We start from the raw sequence: 15,178 nt of genomic DNA on the forward strand, positions 1-15,178 counted from the left end.
GACTCAATTTCATTTTATTTAATATTTTTGGCCATGCTGTGTGGCATGTGAGATCTTAGTTCCTCGACCAGGGATCGAACACACACCCCCTGCATTGGAAGTGCAGAGTCTTAACCACTGGACCTCCAGGGATATCCCAGAAATTACCTTCTCATCTTTTTTTTTTTTAAACTTATTTCTTCTCTGCCCCTCTTAACGGGCTACCAGCTTCAGAGGGCAGGGACCCAGTCCTGTTCTCTGCTGGATCCTCAGCACTCTTCAGAACAGGGCATAGCACCCACTTGTACTTGACAAATACTGAATAAATGAATAAATAGATGGGAACTGGACATTTCCAGTCTCCCCACTGGTCCTCCAGAGACAGGTGGCTCTTTTGATCTCACTCCTTCCTACAAGCAGGCCAGGCCTGGGCAAAGGCCCCAGAGGGTCCCAGGGCTCCCTTGTGATTTGACTGTTGAGCGCCTGGCCCTGCCACACACATGCCTGCCCACCGTGAGAAGCACCACACCTCCATACTCTCAGCAGCAGAAGTGGCAAAGGAGGGGTAGGAAGAGGACCCCAAGGCTACGGAATGCGAGGAGGTGGTCCCCGGTTGTGCGCAGAGCAGCGCAGACAGGCAGCCTACCCTCCGCGCCATCCTGCAGGAGGTACCACTTCCTGCTCCCTGCCCAGAGGCAAGGCCAGGGCCAGAGAAGGCTCTAGGCCCAGGCGTCTGATCCTGCTTTGATCACCGCAGCCCAGCGAGAGCCAGGGCCCCCCTCCCGAGGCCCTTCTGCTCTCTTCCTGGGCCGACCTGGTCTGGAGCTGAGACTCGTGTCTGAGGGTCCTCCTCTGACTCTCTGTCCCTTTCCCATCCACCTCTCCACTCATTCTTCATGTCCCTCTTGCAACGGTGAGGTCAATTTTATTTTGACGTCACTCTGAGGACTGCTAACTCAACAGGGTCTGGGGATTCCGGCTTCATCTGAACGTCTGGAGCAAAGTGACCAGCACTAGGCCTCAGAGACGGGGCTTTGGAATCAGCACCCAGTGTGTGGAGCCCCAGTTGTGGGGCACAGTGGGTTCTGCCCGTCCCTCCCTGAGGTTACCACCTGAGTCATCTCAGCCAGCTCAGTCGTCTCTGCCTCCAGGTAGCTGCTGGGCCTGTCCCAGCTGAAGGAAGCTCCCCCAGGCCCCTCTTAGTTCACACTTGCAGAAGCTGGGTTGGCGGCCTGGGCCCTTCACCTCCTCCTCCGCCCAGCCCAGCCTGATCCTGACACTCACTGTTATACGCAGAGTCCAGAGCTGCGCCCAGGCCTCTGGCTCCAGAGATTTTTCCACAGCAATGATATCATCTCCCTTCATTTCTTCAAGAGCCTGTGGAGTATACAGAAGGGAGGGCTGGGAGGAGCTGCACCCCTGGGGAGCCCCCTACAACCTAATGTCAACGTGTAGCTTTCAGAGCCCTGTCAGGGGCTGGGGGTGCTGGAAAAGGACAAAGAGAAGCTGGCCCTGGCTTCCCTTCGCTGGGGACCTATACTGTATAGGCCCCACGTTGGGCCCTCTGTGCACAGGGCCCCTCCTCCGCTTCTTCCTACACTCACTGCAGCTCTGACCACATTAGCCGCTGCTGAAGACCATGCTCCTCCCAGAAGACCCCCCCAACGCCAAGTGCCTCAGGCCTTTACCAGGGGAAGCTGGGTATAGGAGGCTCATACTCACCCTGCAGGGCATGGTCACCAGAAGGAGGAGAATTTTTTGCCAAAAGCAGACACAGCTGTGACACAGGAGAAAGGAAAGAGGTGTCAGGAAAGTGGGCGAGGCTCCCTCCTAGTCAAGGCCATTTGGTACACCAAAGCCAAGCTCAGCCTGAGGGGCAGGGACTGCCCTGAGGATAACTAGGCAGCAGCAGGTGCGCCCTCGGGCTGGCCCGTGCCTGGGTGACCCAACTTGGAACCATTCCCCAGACCCAAACTCTGCCACGGTAGGGCCTGTGAGCAACGCCCACCACGGACCCAGCCGTAGGCACTGCTTACCTTCCGTCAGCTTGCCGGCCTGCTCCGCGGCCCCACCGGGGAGGATCTTGGAGAGCACGCTCTCCCCTTCAGCACCGGGCTGGCTGGCAGGAGCCCCTGGGGTCCCTCCAGGCTTGGCTCCAGCCTTCACGCCTAGGGGGAAAGGAGCCAGCATCATGAGCCGTGCCTGGACCGGCTCTTCCGAGTCTGAGCAGGCGAGTAAGGGCAACACAGGTGCCCTGTGCAATGGAAGGTGAGGAGGAGGATGGAGGAATCAAGAGAGGAAGGTAAGAATGGGAAGAAAAGGGATGTGAAGAAGCAGAAAAAGGAAGTTGAGGATGATAAAGAAGGAGCAAGGAAGGGAAAGGCAGAGAAGAAGGGGGGGGGGTGGAAAATAAGGAGCTAGGTTGTGGCACTGTGCTCACCAGCGCCCCCCAGGAGCTCCATGCGGAGCTGCCTGGGCCCTAAGTCCCCCGTGCTGGTGACCCATTGGCTAATTCTAACCCCAGGCTCATTTCTGCTGGGGAGGCCTGCAGCGCTGCACCGGGCACTTCTCAGGAAGCAGTGATGGCGCGCAGTGTGGGGAAGCTCGGGGTGCCAGTCAGCGTAGGAAAAGGGGAGGTATTCTGGGTCATAGACAAGGGTGCCCAAAGCCAGGCTTACCTGCAGGGCCAGGTCCTGGCGGCGGCTGGGCCTGAGGAGGCCTCCCCTGCTGGGGTGCTTTGGCGGTCCCTTTAGAGCTGTTCGCCTGCTCTGTCCGTGGCTGCAGAACACAGAACACAGCTGAGCTACTGCCCATCCGCTCTGCCCAGCCTGAAACCCAGGGCCCATCCGAGCTGCGGTCCCAGCATCCACCCTGCGGGGGATCTGCGTGCCAGAACCCTACTTACTGGTCCTGATGGCTGGGGGCCTGTGGCTGTCAGGGGCCCTGGTTGAGGCTTCCCTGCTGGCTGGCTGGCAGCAGGGGCCGGACCCCGGGCAGCTGGCTGGCCCTGCTGCTGCAGCCGAGCCTGCGATGGGGCCTGCTGCGGAGGCTGCAGCCCGAGACCTTGCTGTGGCTGCGGCTGTGTCTGCGGCTGGCGCGACGCTGTTGCCGAGGGCGTCTGCCTGGACGGCGGCGGCTGGGACGGCTGTGGCCCTGGGGCTGCCTGCCGGCCTTGCGGCTGCGGTTGGGATTCCAGCTTTGGCTGCAGTGCCGCGGGCCCGGGGTGGGCCTGCCGGGAGCCCTTCTTGCTTTCGGAAGAATGATGGTACGCTGACGGAGCACGGGATGGCTGTGAGTATTCGGCGGAGCTGGGGTACCCAGGCTGACCTTTCTTCTGCACGGCCGGGGCAGGGCTGGCCTGCGGGTGAGGCCGGGCCTCATGGCGACCCACGTCCCGAACGTGTGGTTTGGTAGCACGCCGGCCCGGCTCCTCGCCGGCGTGGCGGCCCGAGTGCCGCCCATGGTCACCGTGGTGTCGGTGTTCCTTGGCTGAGGCGTGGCGGCCAGGGCCACCCTCATCGTGTGGCCACAGGCCCTCCTCGGGGGGCTCATCGTAGTCGTGGTAGCCGTGCCTGGCAGGGCCTCGCTTCTGGGAGGAGGAGGAGACTGCGTGGCCCCCGTGGTGCCTGAACCGGTCAGAGCGGGCATCCCGGGGCTTATCAAACCAGTCTGTCTCCTCCTGGCCCAGGTGATACGCTTCAGAGACCAAAAACAGAACACGGTCAACCCCCGGGCTGGCCGCAGGGGGTTGGCCCAGCTGAAGCCATGCAAGGAAAACAGAGAGTGGGCGCCACAGCCACAAGCGTTAACGCCAGGTCCCCAGCCCCCCCTCCCACCGCTGGGGCCAGGGCGCGGGCGGAGCAGGAGGAAGGGCAGCCAGCAGCAGGGCCCACTGGGTGAGGCACCAGGCCTGGCCCCGCCAGGACACCTCAGGGCTCAGGGCCCCATGGGCAGGCAAGGCCCCCCAGGTGCCGAGCAGCCGCAGACATCACCCCCAGCTGCCATTACCTTCGCTGTCGGAAACTACGCAGTGGGAATCATCCAGGATGTAGCCCTCGTCACGCTTATATGAGTGGGACCGCGGTCCCTCCTTGACGTGCTCCTGGACGTCGGGCATGGAGTGGCTGGAGCAAAATGGTGGGCAGGTGTCCCCGGGGGGAAGGGGGCCCCCAGCAGGGCGGGGCCGCCCCAAGGGGCTGACAGGGCTCTCCTCTTCAGAGGCCTGGCTACGCATGGGGGGCCGGGTCCGGCCGTGGGCCATGCTCAGAGATGAGGGCTTGGAGCCCGCTTTTTGAACTCGCTCCACAGTCTCCCGTTCCCGCTCGTATCCCTTGGCCCGGCCCCCGAAGTCATGGCTGGACAGCTTCTCCCCACTGTATGCGGGTGCCCCCCGGGACCTGCTGCTCCCACCATACACGCGGTCATCCTCCTCTGCTGGGTCCCGACTGGACACCCCGTAATACCGCTGCTGCTCATAAACATTCTTCTTGAGCCCGTAGGTGATTTCATCCTGGAACTTCCTGCCTCGAGAGGCCAGGCTGCTGCTGACTGCAGAGGAGGGGTAGGAAGCCAGGTCTGACTCCACATCCTTGGCCTCTTCGATAGGTGAGAACTTGGAGATCTTTTGCTCCATGCCCGGCTTCCGGTGCTTGCTGCGCTTTGAGGGGATGGCAGCCGGGGCCAGGCTCTTGGAGGGGTGCTTGGGCCCCGCAGGGCCTGGACTATACTTGTCTGCTCGAGTGCTGTGTCTGTAGTCACTGTCGCCGTAATAGTGCGTGCTGGCTGGTCGGCCATTGCTCTCCACACCCCGGTGGTGGCCGCTCTTACCACGGGGCTCATAAGAGTCTTCCTCGGATTCTTCCTCCCCTCGGGTATAGCAGCAGGGCAGTGCGGACCCCTCAAGGACCCCTGGTTCTCCTGGCTCTTTCGCTGGACGCCCACTGCTGCTCGGCCCCAGGGGCTCCAGTCGCTGGCTTTCGGAGGCGGTGGAGGAGGTGCTGTCCTTGGTCAGTTCACTGATGTCGTCGATCATCACGTAGTTCCGGGGGACAGTCTGCTCCAGGCTGGTGTAGTGTGAGTCGGAGGAGTAGATGGGGGCTGGGCTCAGGCTCACACCACCGCGGTCACTGGCCCGTGGCAGCTCGGGAGCCTTGCCCTGTTCGTAGCTGCTGCTGGCGGCGGGGCCAGGGCCGCTGTAGCTGGTTTCCGATGGGGTTGAGGACATGGCCACAACAGGGCTGGCGATCACCTCGTAGTTAGTGGGCACTTTCTGCTCCAAGTCGGCCAGTGATGTCTGGCGTGGCTTCTGGTGGGGGGCACGGCTGTCAGCCGGGGCTGGGAAAAGGGTGGTCTGTGTGGTTGGCAGGGGCGTCTGGGCTGTATAATGGCCCGGGGGACGGAACACTTGCTGGCTGGGCAGGCCAGGCTCAGCGGGGTAACTGGTGCCAGGAGGAAAAGCAGGTGTTGGGTATGTGCTGGGACCGGGGTAGGTGGGTGGCTGGTGGGCTGCGAATCCGTTCTGAGTTGGCCCAGCGCTGCCTGCAGGGTACAGTGGCGCTGGAGGTGGGAACCGGGGCGGCTGGAAAGCAGCGGAGCCGGAGGGAGTAGCAGGGGTGGTGGCAGCGGCGGCAGCAGCGGCAGTGACGGGGAACTCCGCGTACTGGCCAGCCGGGGTGGCGCAGCCCTGGAGCCGCAGCTGGTTGAGCTCACTGTCAGACAGGTAGTCGCGATGCTCGCTGAGACCACGCAAGGGTGGGTAGTCCCGGCCACCCCGATCTTTGGCCAGAGACTCTTTGCGCTGGGTGATGCCCAGCTCCAGGTACTTGAGCTTGGCGTCGATCTCCTTCTCCTCCTCGTCCAGCTCCGCCTGCTTCTTGCGCAGCTTGGTGGACTCATGTTCCACCAGCCGTAGGTCCCGGTCCAGCTCCCGGAGCAGGCTGGCCTTGGTGGCGGGGACAGCGGCGGGCCCCACCAGCCCGCGCTGCAGCAGGCTGGCTGCATACAGCTGCGGGGGAGGAGCCTGGCCAGCCAGGGGCAGGTGAGCCTCCTCTGGAGGGGGGCTGGGCAGTGTCCGCTTCACCTTGCGGACCAGGCCGTTGGGCGGCAGCGCCGACACCTGAGACAGAGGGAAGGGCGGGCAGCACTGAGACCCAAGGTGTGGGTGGCTTGCTGGGGCACGGGGTAGAAGAGCCCTGGCCTGGCCGGGGTCAGCGCCCTGGTTCTCCAGGCAACCTCGAGGCCTGCCCTGCCCACCCAGTGGCCTTGGAAGGAGGGCCTGTGATTGTCTTATGGGCCTTCTCCTTCCCAGAGCTCAGGGCGGTGGGAGGGGAGGAAGGAGCAGAGGCCCCTCTGGCTGATGCCCAGTACTGGCCTGGCCCCCAGTGGCTCTGAGAACCCCTGCTCGTCTCCAGCGGACTTATCACCTTCTGCCTCCCACTGATTGTACTGAGGGCAGGAGAGTACGGGTTTGGCTCTGGGTGTGGGTCTGAGCAGCTGGCAGGGGCCAGTGGAGAGGGTCCTGGGCCCACCGGATTCCCTAGAGGATCGTGGCCAGGGGTGCGTGCTGACTGGAGGTCAGGGGCTTCAGGCTCTGAGTCTTTTCTGCCTCCTGCCCTCCTCCTCTCTCAAGTGAAAGGCAGTTCAGCCGCCTGTTCACAGTCTCCTCCCCCTGCAGCCTTGTACCACTATCTGCCAGGCCATGCTCTCCGCCTGGCCCCAGTTCCTCCACATCCCTGTCAGCCCCCGCGCTCTGAGGCTGCCAGACCCCTCGAGGGCCTCTGCAGCAGTATCTCTGGCTCCTTGGCTTCCTGGTCCGGGCTCCCAAATGTGCGCTCCGTGGGGCCCTGCTCACCTGCTCATTCTATGTTGCCTCACAGTCCACGCTGCCAGAAGCTTTGCCCTCCCACTGTCTCCAGCTCCCTGGCCTCTGGGTTTTATGGACCACCCAAATCCCCCAAATACACTGGGGACTAACACTGGACTTCTTACTGCTTATCTTGCCAAGCAACTACCTCCTACCTGCTTTCAACACGTGTCCTAAAGGAAATGCTAATGTGTCCCTAAACCTCAGGAGGAAGGGTGACCTTTGAGGGAATGGAATAAATTTCCCTCTTTGAACTCCTCATGCTGTTGTCCATCGCTTGTCATTTTGATCACATGCCATGAGTGCTCATGGGAGTGTGCCCAGTGCATGGGACCTCTGCGCTGACCCTAGTGTGGAGGCAGGAACCCCTGCCTCTCTGACCTGCCCTCCCTGCCAGCGCTGACTCCGTATTGCACCCCCTCCCCTCTGGGCTGCATACCCCAGGGCTCTCCTCCACAGCCCCACCCCTCGAGGCCTCGCCTCTCCCCTCTCTGCATCCTACCCAGAAAACGGGTCAGTATACCTCACAACGCCTCTGGCTCCTGCAGGCTCTCCCCAGGGCCACTGTGCAGGCACTTCCTTCAGTCCACCTGCCCACATTCTGCCCAGGAAGCTTCCTAAGATACTCATCTCGTCCTGTCTCACCTGCCTGAAACATCCAGAAGCTTCAAGGGCCTTTCAGAAAAGCCCTCCCCTCCTGGCCTGGCATTCAAAGTCCTTGGTGTCAGGCCCTAGCCATCCCCATCTTCCCAACACACCAGGCCCTCTCTCACAGTTCCAGAACAACACTGGCAACTAAAGTCACAGACAAGGAGCCGCTATCTAGGGGAGCAGACAGGTGTGTGAACAGACTCACTGAAGGTGGGATGGGGGCACGGGACAAGATGACGTGGAGAGGATACTGCAGCCTACGGGGATGGGCCCTGAAGGGTAGTCCAGGGGGCTGGGGCTTTGTGTGGGGCAAGGGGAGCCAGGCTGGAGCTGGGGAATGGGGAGCAGCTCAGCCAGGTCCATGTTACTCATTTTCCCAGGAAACATCCAGAGAAGAGGTTTGGACTTGGAGGGGCACAGGCCGGATGGGAGAGCTGGGGAGGCTGGAAGAAGGAGGTGCCAGAGCCTAGGCCAGCTGTGGGCCGTGAAGAGGCAGCTCTAGGGAGGGGCTGAAGTTTCCAGCAGGGTCTGGATGGCTGCAGGGGCCCAAATGTGAGTGTGTCTTGCCCAGGATCACCTTGCTGGGCTGTGGGCTCCACCGGATATGCACCCAATGTGCCTCCGACTCTCGACTTCTAGCTCTGGGCCTCTGGAGCTGGAGGTGACTCCACTCCCACCCCAGGAGACGCCCCTCCCTGTGGGGCCCCCCAGGCTAGGCCGAGACCCCTGTCCCACCCTGGCCCAGCCCCGGTGCCCATACCTGGCTACCCAGTCCCCCCTGGTGCTGGTAGAGGGGGAACCTCTCTTTGGCAGACTCCTCGGCGGTGGGGCTGAGGGGCTTAGGGTCAGACAGGGAGCGCTGCAGGGTCTTCATGGGGCGCGGCAGCGTCTGCTGGCGGAAAGCGCTGTCAGCTGTGAAGTGCTTCTGGGGACTCACGTGAGCCTTGTTCAGCCTCTCACTGGAAGCAAAGGAGGTGTCCAGGAGCCGGTGTGGGGACAAGGGGGAGACTGGTGAGTAGAGGACCTGGGGAGACTTGGGAGGCTGGCGGCTCACGAGCTGAGAGAGGGACTCCGGGGGCAGGTGGGCCTGGTATCCAATCTCCAGGGGATCCGGCTTCTTTTTTTCGAATCTGCCCAGGGGCCCTGGGGTGACGACCTGGATGCCAGGCAGGTAGGGACTGATGGCTGTCGGCCCCATGAGCTGTGGCCCGGCCACGCCCTGGGCTTGCCCCTCTGGCTCTGTCTGGCAAGCCAGGCTCTCACCACGCCCAGTCTTCTCGGGCGCCGATATGTACCTGACGATCTCCACCTTGGGGTCGGTGACAGCCGTGATGTGGATGGCTGGAGAGACTCGGGGTAGCTGGTCAGGCTCCGTCTGCACGGAGCAGTCACTGATGGTCTGGATGCCCACACTGCTAGTGGCCCTTGCGGCAGGGGCAGCAGTGGAGGAGGAGGCCATCGCATCGTGCTTGCTGTCAGAGCCGGAGTCTGAATGACGGGAGAAACGGGACCGGCGGCGGCGCACGGGCTGCTCCCACTCGGCGCTGTCCTCGTCGTCAGTCTGCACGCTGCAGTCAGCGCTCCGCCGAGCCCGGCGCCGTCGGGTCAGGAGGTAGCGGCCCTCTCCATCCTCGTCGTCTGTCTGCACACTGCTGTCCGCGATTCTCCTGACCCCGCAGGGCTCGGGCGCCGACTCCGGCTCGCATGCGTCCCGCAGGCGTGGCATGGAGTGCCGCTTCTTGAGGCCGCCGCTGCGGCTCGCCTCCCACGGCTCCTCCGTCTGCAGTGACATGTCCGAGGCAGAGCTGGGGAGACCACGGTGCGGTATGGGCTCACGCGGCTGCCCGGACCCCTCGGGCACAGCGATGAAGGCCGCATGGGTCAGGGGTGGCCAGTACTGGCCGTTCTGGGCCAGCTCCGGGGCGGCTGGGGGCGGCCCTCTGCTAGGTGCCTCACAGGCCACCGGGAAGGGTGGCTTCTGCCGCTGCTTCTGTTCCTCCAGCTGCTGCTGCAGCTGCTGCTGCAGCTGCTGGATCTGCTCTAGCTGCAGGCGCTGTTGGGCCAGCTGCTCCCGCTGCAGGGCAAACTGCGCCTGCCGCTCCTCCTGCTGCTGCTGCAGCACGTGATGCTTGAGGGTCTGCAGCTCCTGCAGCTCCCGCTGCACCAGCAGCTGCTCCTCTTCACGGTGCCGCTGCAGCTCCACACGTTCCCGTTCCAGCTCCTCCTGCAGCCGCAGCTGCCGCAGCTTTTCCAGCTCCACCCGCTCTCGCTCCAGCTGCAGCAGCTGCTCCTGCTGTTTCCGCTGCCTCTCCTCCGGCAAGGCATCCTCCCTCTCCAGCCCCGGCCGGCCCAGGGGCCCGCTGCCACCCCCGGGAGTGGCCTCTCCCTGCGGCTTCTGGCCCGCCCCCAGGGCTGGGGCTGCTCCCACCTCCTTGGCAGCAGCAGGGGGTGCTGTGGAAAGGGGTTCTTCCCGAGCAGCCCCAGCAGGCAGCTCTGGCCTGGGGGGCCCCCCAGTCCCTGGGGCCTTGGCAACAGCCGGCTTCCCCAGGTAGACGGGACCCTCAGCGGGTGGAACACTGGCAGGGGCGGGGAATCTACTTGGTACAGGGTATCGGTACAGCCCTGTGGGCCCAAGAGGGACGCGAGGGGCAATCACAGGCAGGCGCGTCAGGCTGGCAAGCGGCACGGCTGCGACTCCACCGGGTGGGTAAGGCCTGTACATGCCACTACGCACCATGGGCCGCAGGACTGAGGCAGGCTGCGTGGTGATGGGCAGTGTTGCAGCAATTGGAGTGTTGATGGTCGAGTAGATCATGCCATCGGCTGCCCGCACAGTGGCTGTGGATGGCAGCAGCTGTCTGACTGCTGCGGCCTGGCCGGCTGTAGGCCGGTACTGGGCCAGGTTTCCAGGACTCCCCTGGCCCTCCGGGAAGGTGGGGTTCCCAAGGAGGCCAGGTCTCAGGGGAGCCAGGCCCTGCGGGGCACTGAGCCCGGGCTGGGGCTGATACTGCATGAGGTCGGTGCCCCCACCACCGCTGCCGTGCCGCCCTCCGTACTGGTCCATGGAGTTGAGGGCTGCGCACATACGGCTTATCTCACGGGCTGTGGTGGCGCTGTACTGGGCCAGGCTGGCCTCCTGGAAGCCAGCCGTGTCTCCCCGTGGGCCATACCTGTGGTCTGAGTAGATGTTTGACACTGAGCTGTACCGCCGCATGGGAAGCGGGTGAGTCAAAAGGTCTGTGGGGTGACGCAGGTCAGTGAATGAACCATACTGCAAGCCCTGCCCGAGGTAGCGGCCATCTGCAAAGCCCAGGCTGTAGGAGTGCTTCAGGGAGCTGAGGTCCATGGCCGAGTCTCGCCCTGGGCCCTGGAAGAGCTGCCCAAACCTGTGGGCATGGTAGTTGAGGCCGGCCTCAGCCAGATTGGTGTCGGACATAGAGGAATACAGCCTGCCGGGGAGGCCCTGTGGGTAGGGCCTCTGCTCCTCGTGGGGGCCGGGTCCCCCGACCACCTGCGCTCGGTAGGTGGGGGGCTCTGGAGGTTCTGGGTCCCGGGGACTGTAGAAGGGGCCGCTGCTTTGGCCAGGTGGGGCAACTTCTGCCACACTCCTCTCAGGTGCGCTTGGGGCAGCGCGGAAGCCGCCCGTGCAGCTGCTGCCAAAGGGGAACTTGTAGACCATGTCACAGCATGCCAGCTGGCTCTCAGGCCTCATGCCCGTGAGGTCCAGGGCCCCTGCCGGCTCCTCTGGGAGCAGGGTGCTCACGGTGCCTGCTGCACCTTCGCCCACCTGCACCACCACCGTGTGTGGCTTCCTGGCGCCTGGCAGGGCGTGCGACCGCAGCTCTGTGGGGGCGGCCCGATGGGGTTCAGTACCGGGCTCTGGCACTGGGCCCGACTTGAGGCCAACACTCTGCGCCGGGCTCACCTGAGTGATCAAAACGTCCCTTCTGGCCAAAGGTGCTACCTGGTTGGACAGGTTATACCTGGCAAACTTAGTCTCCCGGGGTCTTCCCCGAGGCCCACCACGATATGGCGCGGTCTGGACAGCCTGCTCTACCTGCTTGACCTGGGCCAAGCACACTGGGCTCCCCGCACCCTGGCCAAAGTCAAGCCGGCTCTGGAAGGGGTCTCCATAGACCACAGGCTGCTTCTGCTGAGCCATGAGCACAGAGGAGGCCATGGTGATGCTCACGGTGGTGGCGGTGCTGAGGAAGGCATGTGTCTGCTCCTGGGCATTGAGGTTGATCACTAGAGGCTGCACGGCGGTTGACTGGCGTCCTGGGATTGGATCCAGAGCCAGGCCGTACTTCCTCGCTTCCACGGCCAGAGAGGTCAGGTCCATGCCCTGGTCAGTGAGGATGATGGGCGTGGGCTTGACGGCGGTGCGAAGGTCTACCACGGCACTGCCCGGGGGCCTGGGGCCGGGCTCAACCCTAGACGTTCCAGGGATGGAGGAGATCCGGCACAAGGAGATGTTCTCGGCAGGCAGGGCGCCCCAGCCATACACTGCCAGGGGCCCATCTGCACCAGTGCTGGGTGCCCGCGGGAAGCCAGGGGGCCCAGGCAGCTCGGGGGGCTGAGCCCCACTTGGAGGTGTTGTCTGGCTGTAGCTGTGGGTGGTGGGCTGGGTGTCAACAGGTGAGCACACTGGGGAAGTGGAGGCACTGGCATGGACCATCTTGGTCTGGCTGGAGGCATCTGATGCCAGGGTGATAACCATGAACGGGCCATCCTGAGAGGACTGCTGCCATACCAGGCGAGGCGTGCTGGGTCGGTGGGGCGTTTGTGTGCCCTGAGCCACCGTGGGTGTCGGCGCAGGGGCGCCAGGGCTCCGTGGCGTGTCCGAGGCAGGGGTCGGGCTTGGCGTCTGTGTAGAGAACTCCGCAGTGGCCCTTGGGCCCAGCTTGCCAGGGGAGAATGTGGGACTCTCTGAGGGAGAAGATGGAGAGAGAGGGGGGCTGGAGCCCGCAAAATAGGGATATCCCCGGGAGGTCTGTGGGGGGCCACTCTCACCCTCACTCACGCCCAGGGGCTTCTCTCTGGTAGCCCGCCCACTGACAGCTGGGCCACGGGGGGCCTGGGGTAGCTCCTCAGTTTGAGACCCATAGTTTGCAGTGGCCGGGCTCTGTCCATAGCCATGGCCAGCGAAAGAGGGTGAAGGGCTACGCTCAGAGGCTGCTGGGGAGGTCGGAGCCATGTACCCTCGTGGCAGGCCAGCCAGACCAGGGGTTGCAGCTGTGGAGGCCGAGGCCCCGGGGCCCTGGGCAAAGCCTATGCCTACTTCCTTGGAGGCGGAGCTGGGGGAGGCAGGAGCACTGTGCAGCTTGACGGGGTCCTGAGGCTCCTTTGCAAAATGCTGAGTCACACGGACATCAGGGATGACTCGGCCCCCACTGCTGTCTGAGGTGGTGGAGGTGGCGAAAGACACGGGGGCAGCAAGCTGGGTGGGACTGGTACCAGGGGTGAGTGGGCCGCCATTCTGTTTCATTGGGTCCATGTACGCGCTCTCGGCGTTCAGAAACTGTTTCTCTTTCTTCTTGTCCTCAGCAAAGGCCAGCTCCCGCGAGGAGGCCTGGTGCATGCGGGCGATGCTCTGGGACGTCTGGAGGATCTCCTGGTACACGGCTGCTCCCAGGCCGGCTGGCGTGCCCTCCGCAACCGGCTGAGCAACCCCGCCATAGTCACGGTCTGGGGTGTCCTGGTATTCAAAGGAACCCTGGGCCCGGGGAGCTGCGGGCTGAGAGGGACCACCGTGGGGCCCACGGCCCCCTGCCGCCTGGCCCTGTTGCCGCTGGAGCAGCTCGGCCTTCCGCATCATCTCCTCGTAGGCCTCCTCAGCGCTCTTGAGGGGCCGGCCGGAGCTGGGGGTCGTGGCGCTGCCTGAGGGGGTCTCGGTGGGAGAGTAGAGGGACATGAAGGTGGGCAGGTTGTACTCACTACCCGACTTGTAGAGCCGGCCAGGGCCCCCCTCCGGGGCCTCAGCCTCTGAGTCGAGGGAAGGTGAGGGCGAGTACTCGGAGCAGGAGGAGCGGTGGAGCTCCTCCATCTCAGCCGCCTGCCTCAGCTCCTCCGTGGGCGAGGCGTCCTCGATGGGTGATAGGTTGCTGGGGGGGGTCTTGGAGCGCTCGCGCCGCCGCTGGGCCCGCAGCTCCTCCTTGTCCCGCCGGGTCTTGCGGGCCGTGCTGCGGATACGCTGCTGCTCCACCTCCCGCATCTTCTCCTGCTCCCTCAGCAGCTCCTCCTCCTCCCGCAGCTCCTCCTCCTCCGAGGAGTCCTCGATGGTGGGCAGCAGGGGCCCGTGTGAGCGGTGTCGGGCCTTGCGCTGCTGCTTGGCCTCCTCCAGCCGTTGCCGGCGGCTGGGGCTGCTGTCACTGTCCTCCTCCAGAGAGGACAGGGAGGTGGGTGAGGTGCCCGATGTGTAGCTGGGTGTGGAGGCTGGCAGCGTGGATGAGTGCTCCCCGCGGGAGCGGTCCTCGGGCGAGCCCGTCAGGCTCTCCATCTCCAGCTCGGGCTCCCGGTCCAGACTGGGGTCGGGACCTGGGCCCATGTCCAGCTCATGGCCGTAGCTGCCTGTGCTATTGAGCTCAATGGTCTTGAAGCGGCGGAGCCCGCCCTGCAGGGCCCCAGCAGCGCCGTCCACATCCTCCACGGGGCCTCCCTCAGACAGCAGCTCCTCATAGCCCGTGGTGGCGTTGTGGGGCAGGCGCCTCTTGGGCAGCGCTCCTGGCTCTTGGCTGGGCTCGGGCCGGGGCCGGGGCCCACCCTTCTGGGAGACATGTTTGCCCGGGCCGGGCCCGGTGGGGGCGGCCTCGTCCTCCTCCAGGTTGTCTTCCTCAGCGCTCATCTCCAGGATCTGCCGCCGCATGAACTCCTCATCGGTCAGGTCTGCCGCCCGGGCTGGGGGCTGGGGCGGGAGAGGGGACAGGCCACCCTCGCTGCTGTCCTCCACATAGTCGTGCCTCAGCTGGCTCCCGAAGTCATCAGAGGACTCCGCTGCATCCTGCTGCTCCCCCTGGCGCCCCCACTCCGTGGAGTCTTCTTCCTCCTCCAAGATCTCCTCCAGCTCCTCGTCAGAGTTGAACGCCTCAGGCATGATGGACAAAGAGTGGGGCCGCCGCTTCTGCTCCTTGGCACTGCCGCTCGGCGGCCTGCTCCGCTCGCCACTGGGGGCCGGGCCCTGGGCCTCCAGCGAAGGCCGCATGCTGCCCCCCACCTTGTGGAGCTCCGAGGGGCTGGGTGGGCGGGGCCCCGTCACCCCCGCGCTGTCCAGCTGCTCCACCTCCTGGCGCACGACACCGGTGATCTCGCTCTGCGAGCTGGAAATGCCGTCAGAGGAATAACCTGTGTCGCTGAGGCTCTGTGGGCTCCGAGACAGGTCCTGAGAGTAAGGCTTGCCCCCTGGCTCCTACAGCGGGCAAGAAGCAGATGCTGACTGCTGATGGCAGATGGCTCCTGGGGGAGCCCCAGCCTCTCTGTCAACCCCCAGGGCCCTAGGGAGGGGGGTGCCTCCACTCTCGGGGGATTCAGGGCCCACCACCCACTCCATTGCTCTGGGCTTGCATAACTCACAGGTTCCATGTCAAACCCCAAGCATCCCTAGGTTCTCAAAGAGTGTTACTAGATCTAATGGTAGGAAAGATGCAACAAAACATCTAAAAAGGTGTCAAACACAGGATCAGCCTAGAA

The 15,178-nt window shown here is 64.2% G+C and overlaps 1 protein-coding gene across 3 annotated transcripts in view; it reads right to left on the reverse strand.

Annotated features, from left to right (window-relative positions):
• BSN (bassoon presynaptic cytomatrix protein) overlaps positions 1–15,178 on the reverse strand; it is a 79,210-nt gene that overhangs the window by 5,596 nt on the left and 58,436 nt on the right. For 2 of the 3 annotated variants that reach the window (XR_006337419.1, XR_006337418.1), the window contains 7 exons: positions 8,253–14,897; positions 3,988–6,094; positions 2,885–3,675; positions 2,658–2,757; positions 2,016–2,147; positions 1,702–1,756; positions 1,264–1,356 (listed from right to left, as the gene is read on the reverse strand). Coding sequence is in view for 1 of the 3 variants with exons in the window: in XM_043885364.1 (XP_043741299.1) it covers positions 1,716–1,756; positions 2,016–2,147; positions 2,658–2,757; positions 2,885–3,675; positions 3,988–6,094; positions 8,253–14,897 (9,816 nt within the window). In the remaining 2 variants the exon portion in view is untranslated. The remainder of the gene's footprint in view (positions 1–1,263; positions 1,357–1,701; positions 1,757–2,015; positions 2,148–2,657; positions 2,758–2,884; positions 3,676–3,987; positions 6,095–8,252; positions 14,898–15,178) is intronic. The other variant, XM_043885364.1, reaches the window with a different exon arrangement.

This window comes from Cervus elaphus, chromosome 24 (genome assembly GCF_910594005.1).
Source record: "Cervus elaphus chromosome 24, mCerEla1.1, whole genome shotgun sequence".
Taxonomy (NCBI): domain Eukaryota; kingdom Metazoa; phylum Chordata; class Mammalia; order Artiodactyla; family Cervidae; genus Cervus; species Cervus elaphus.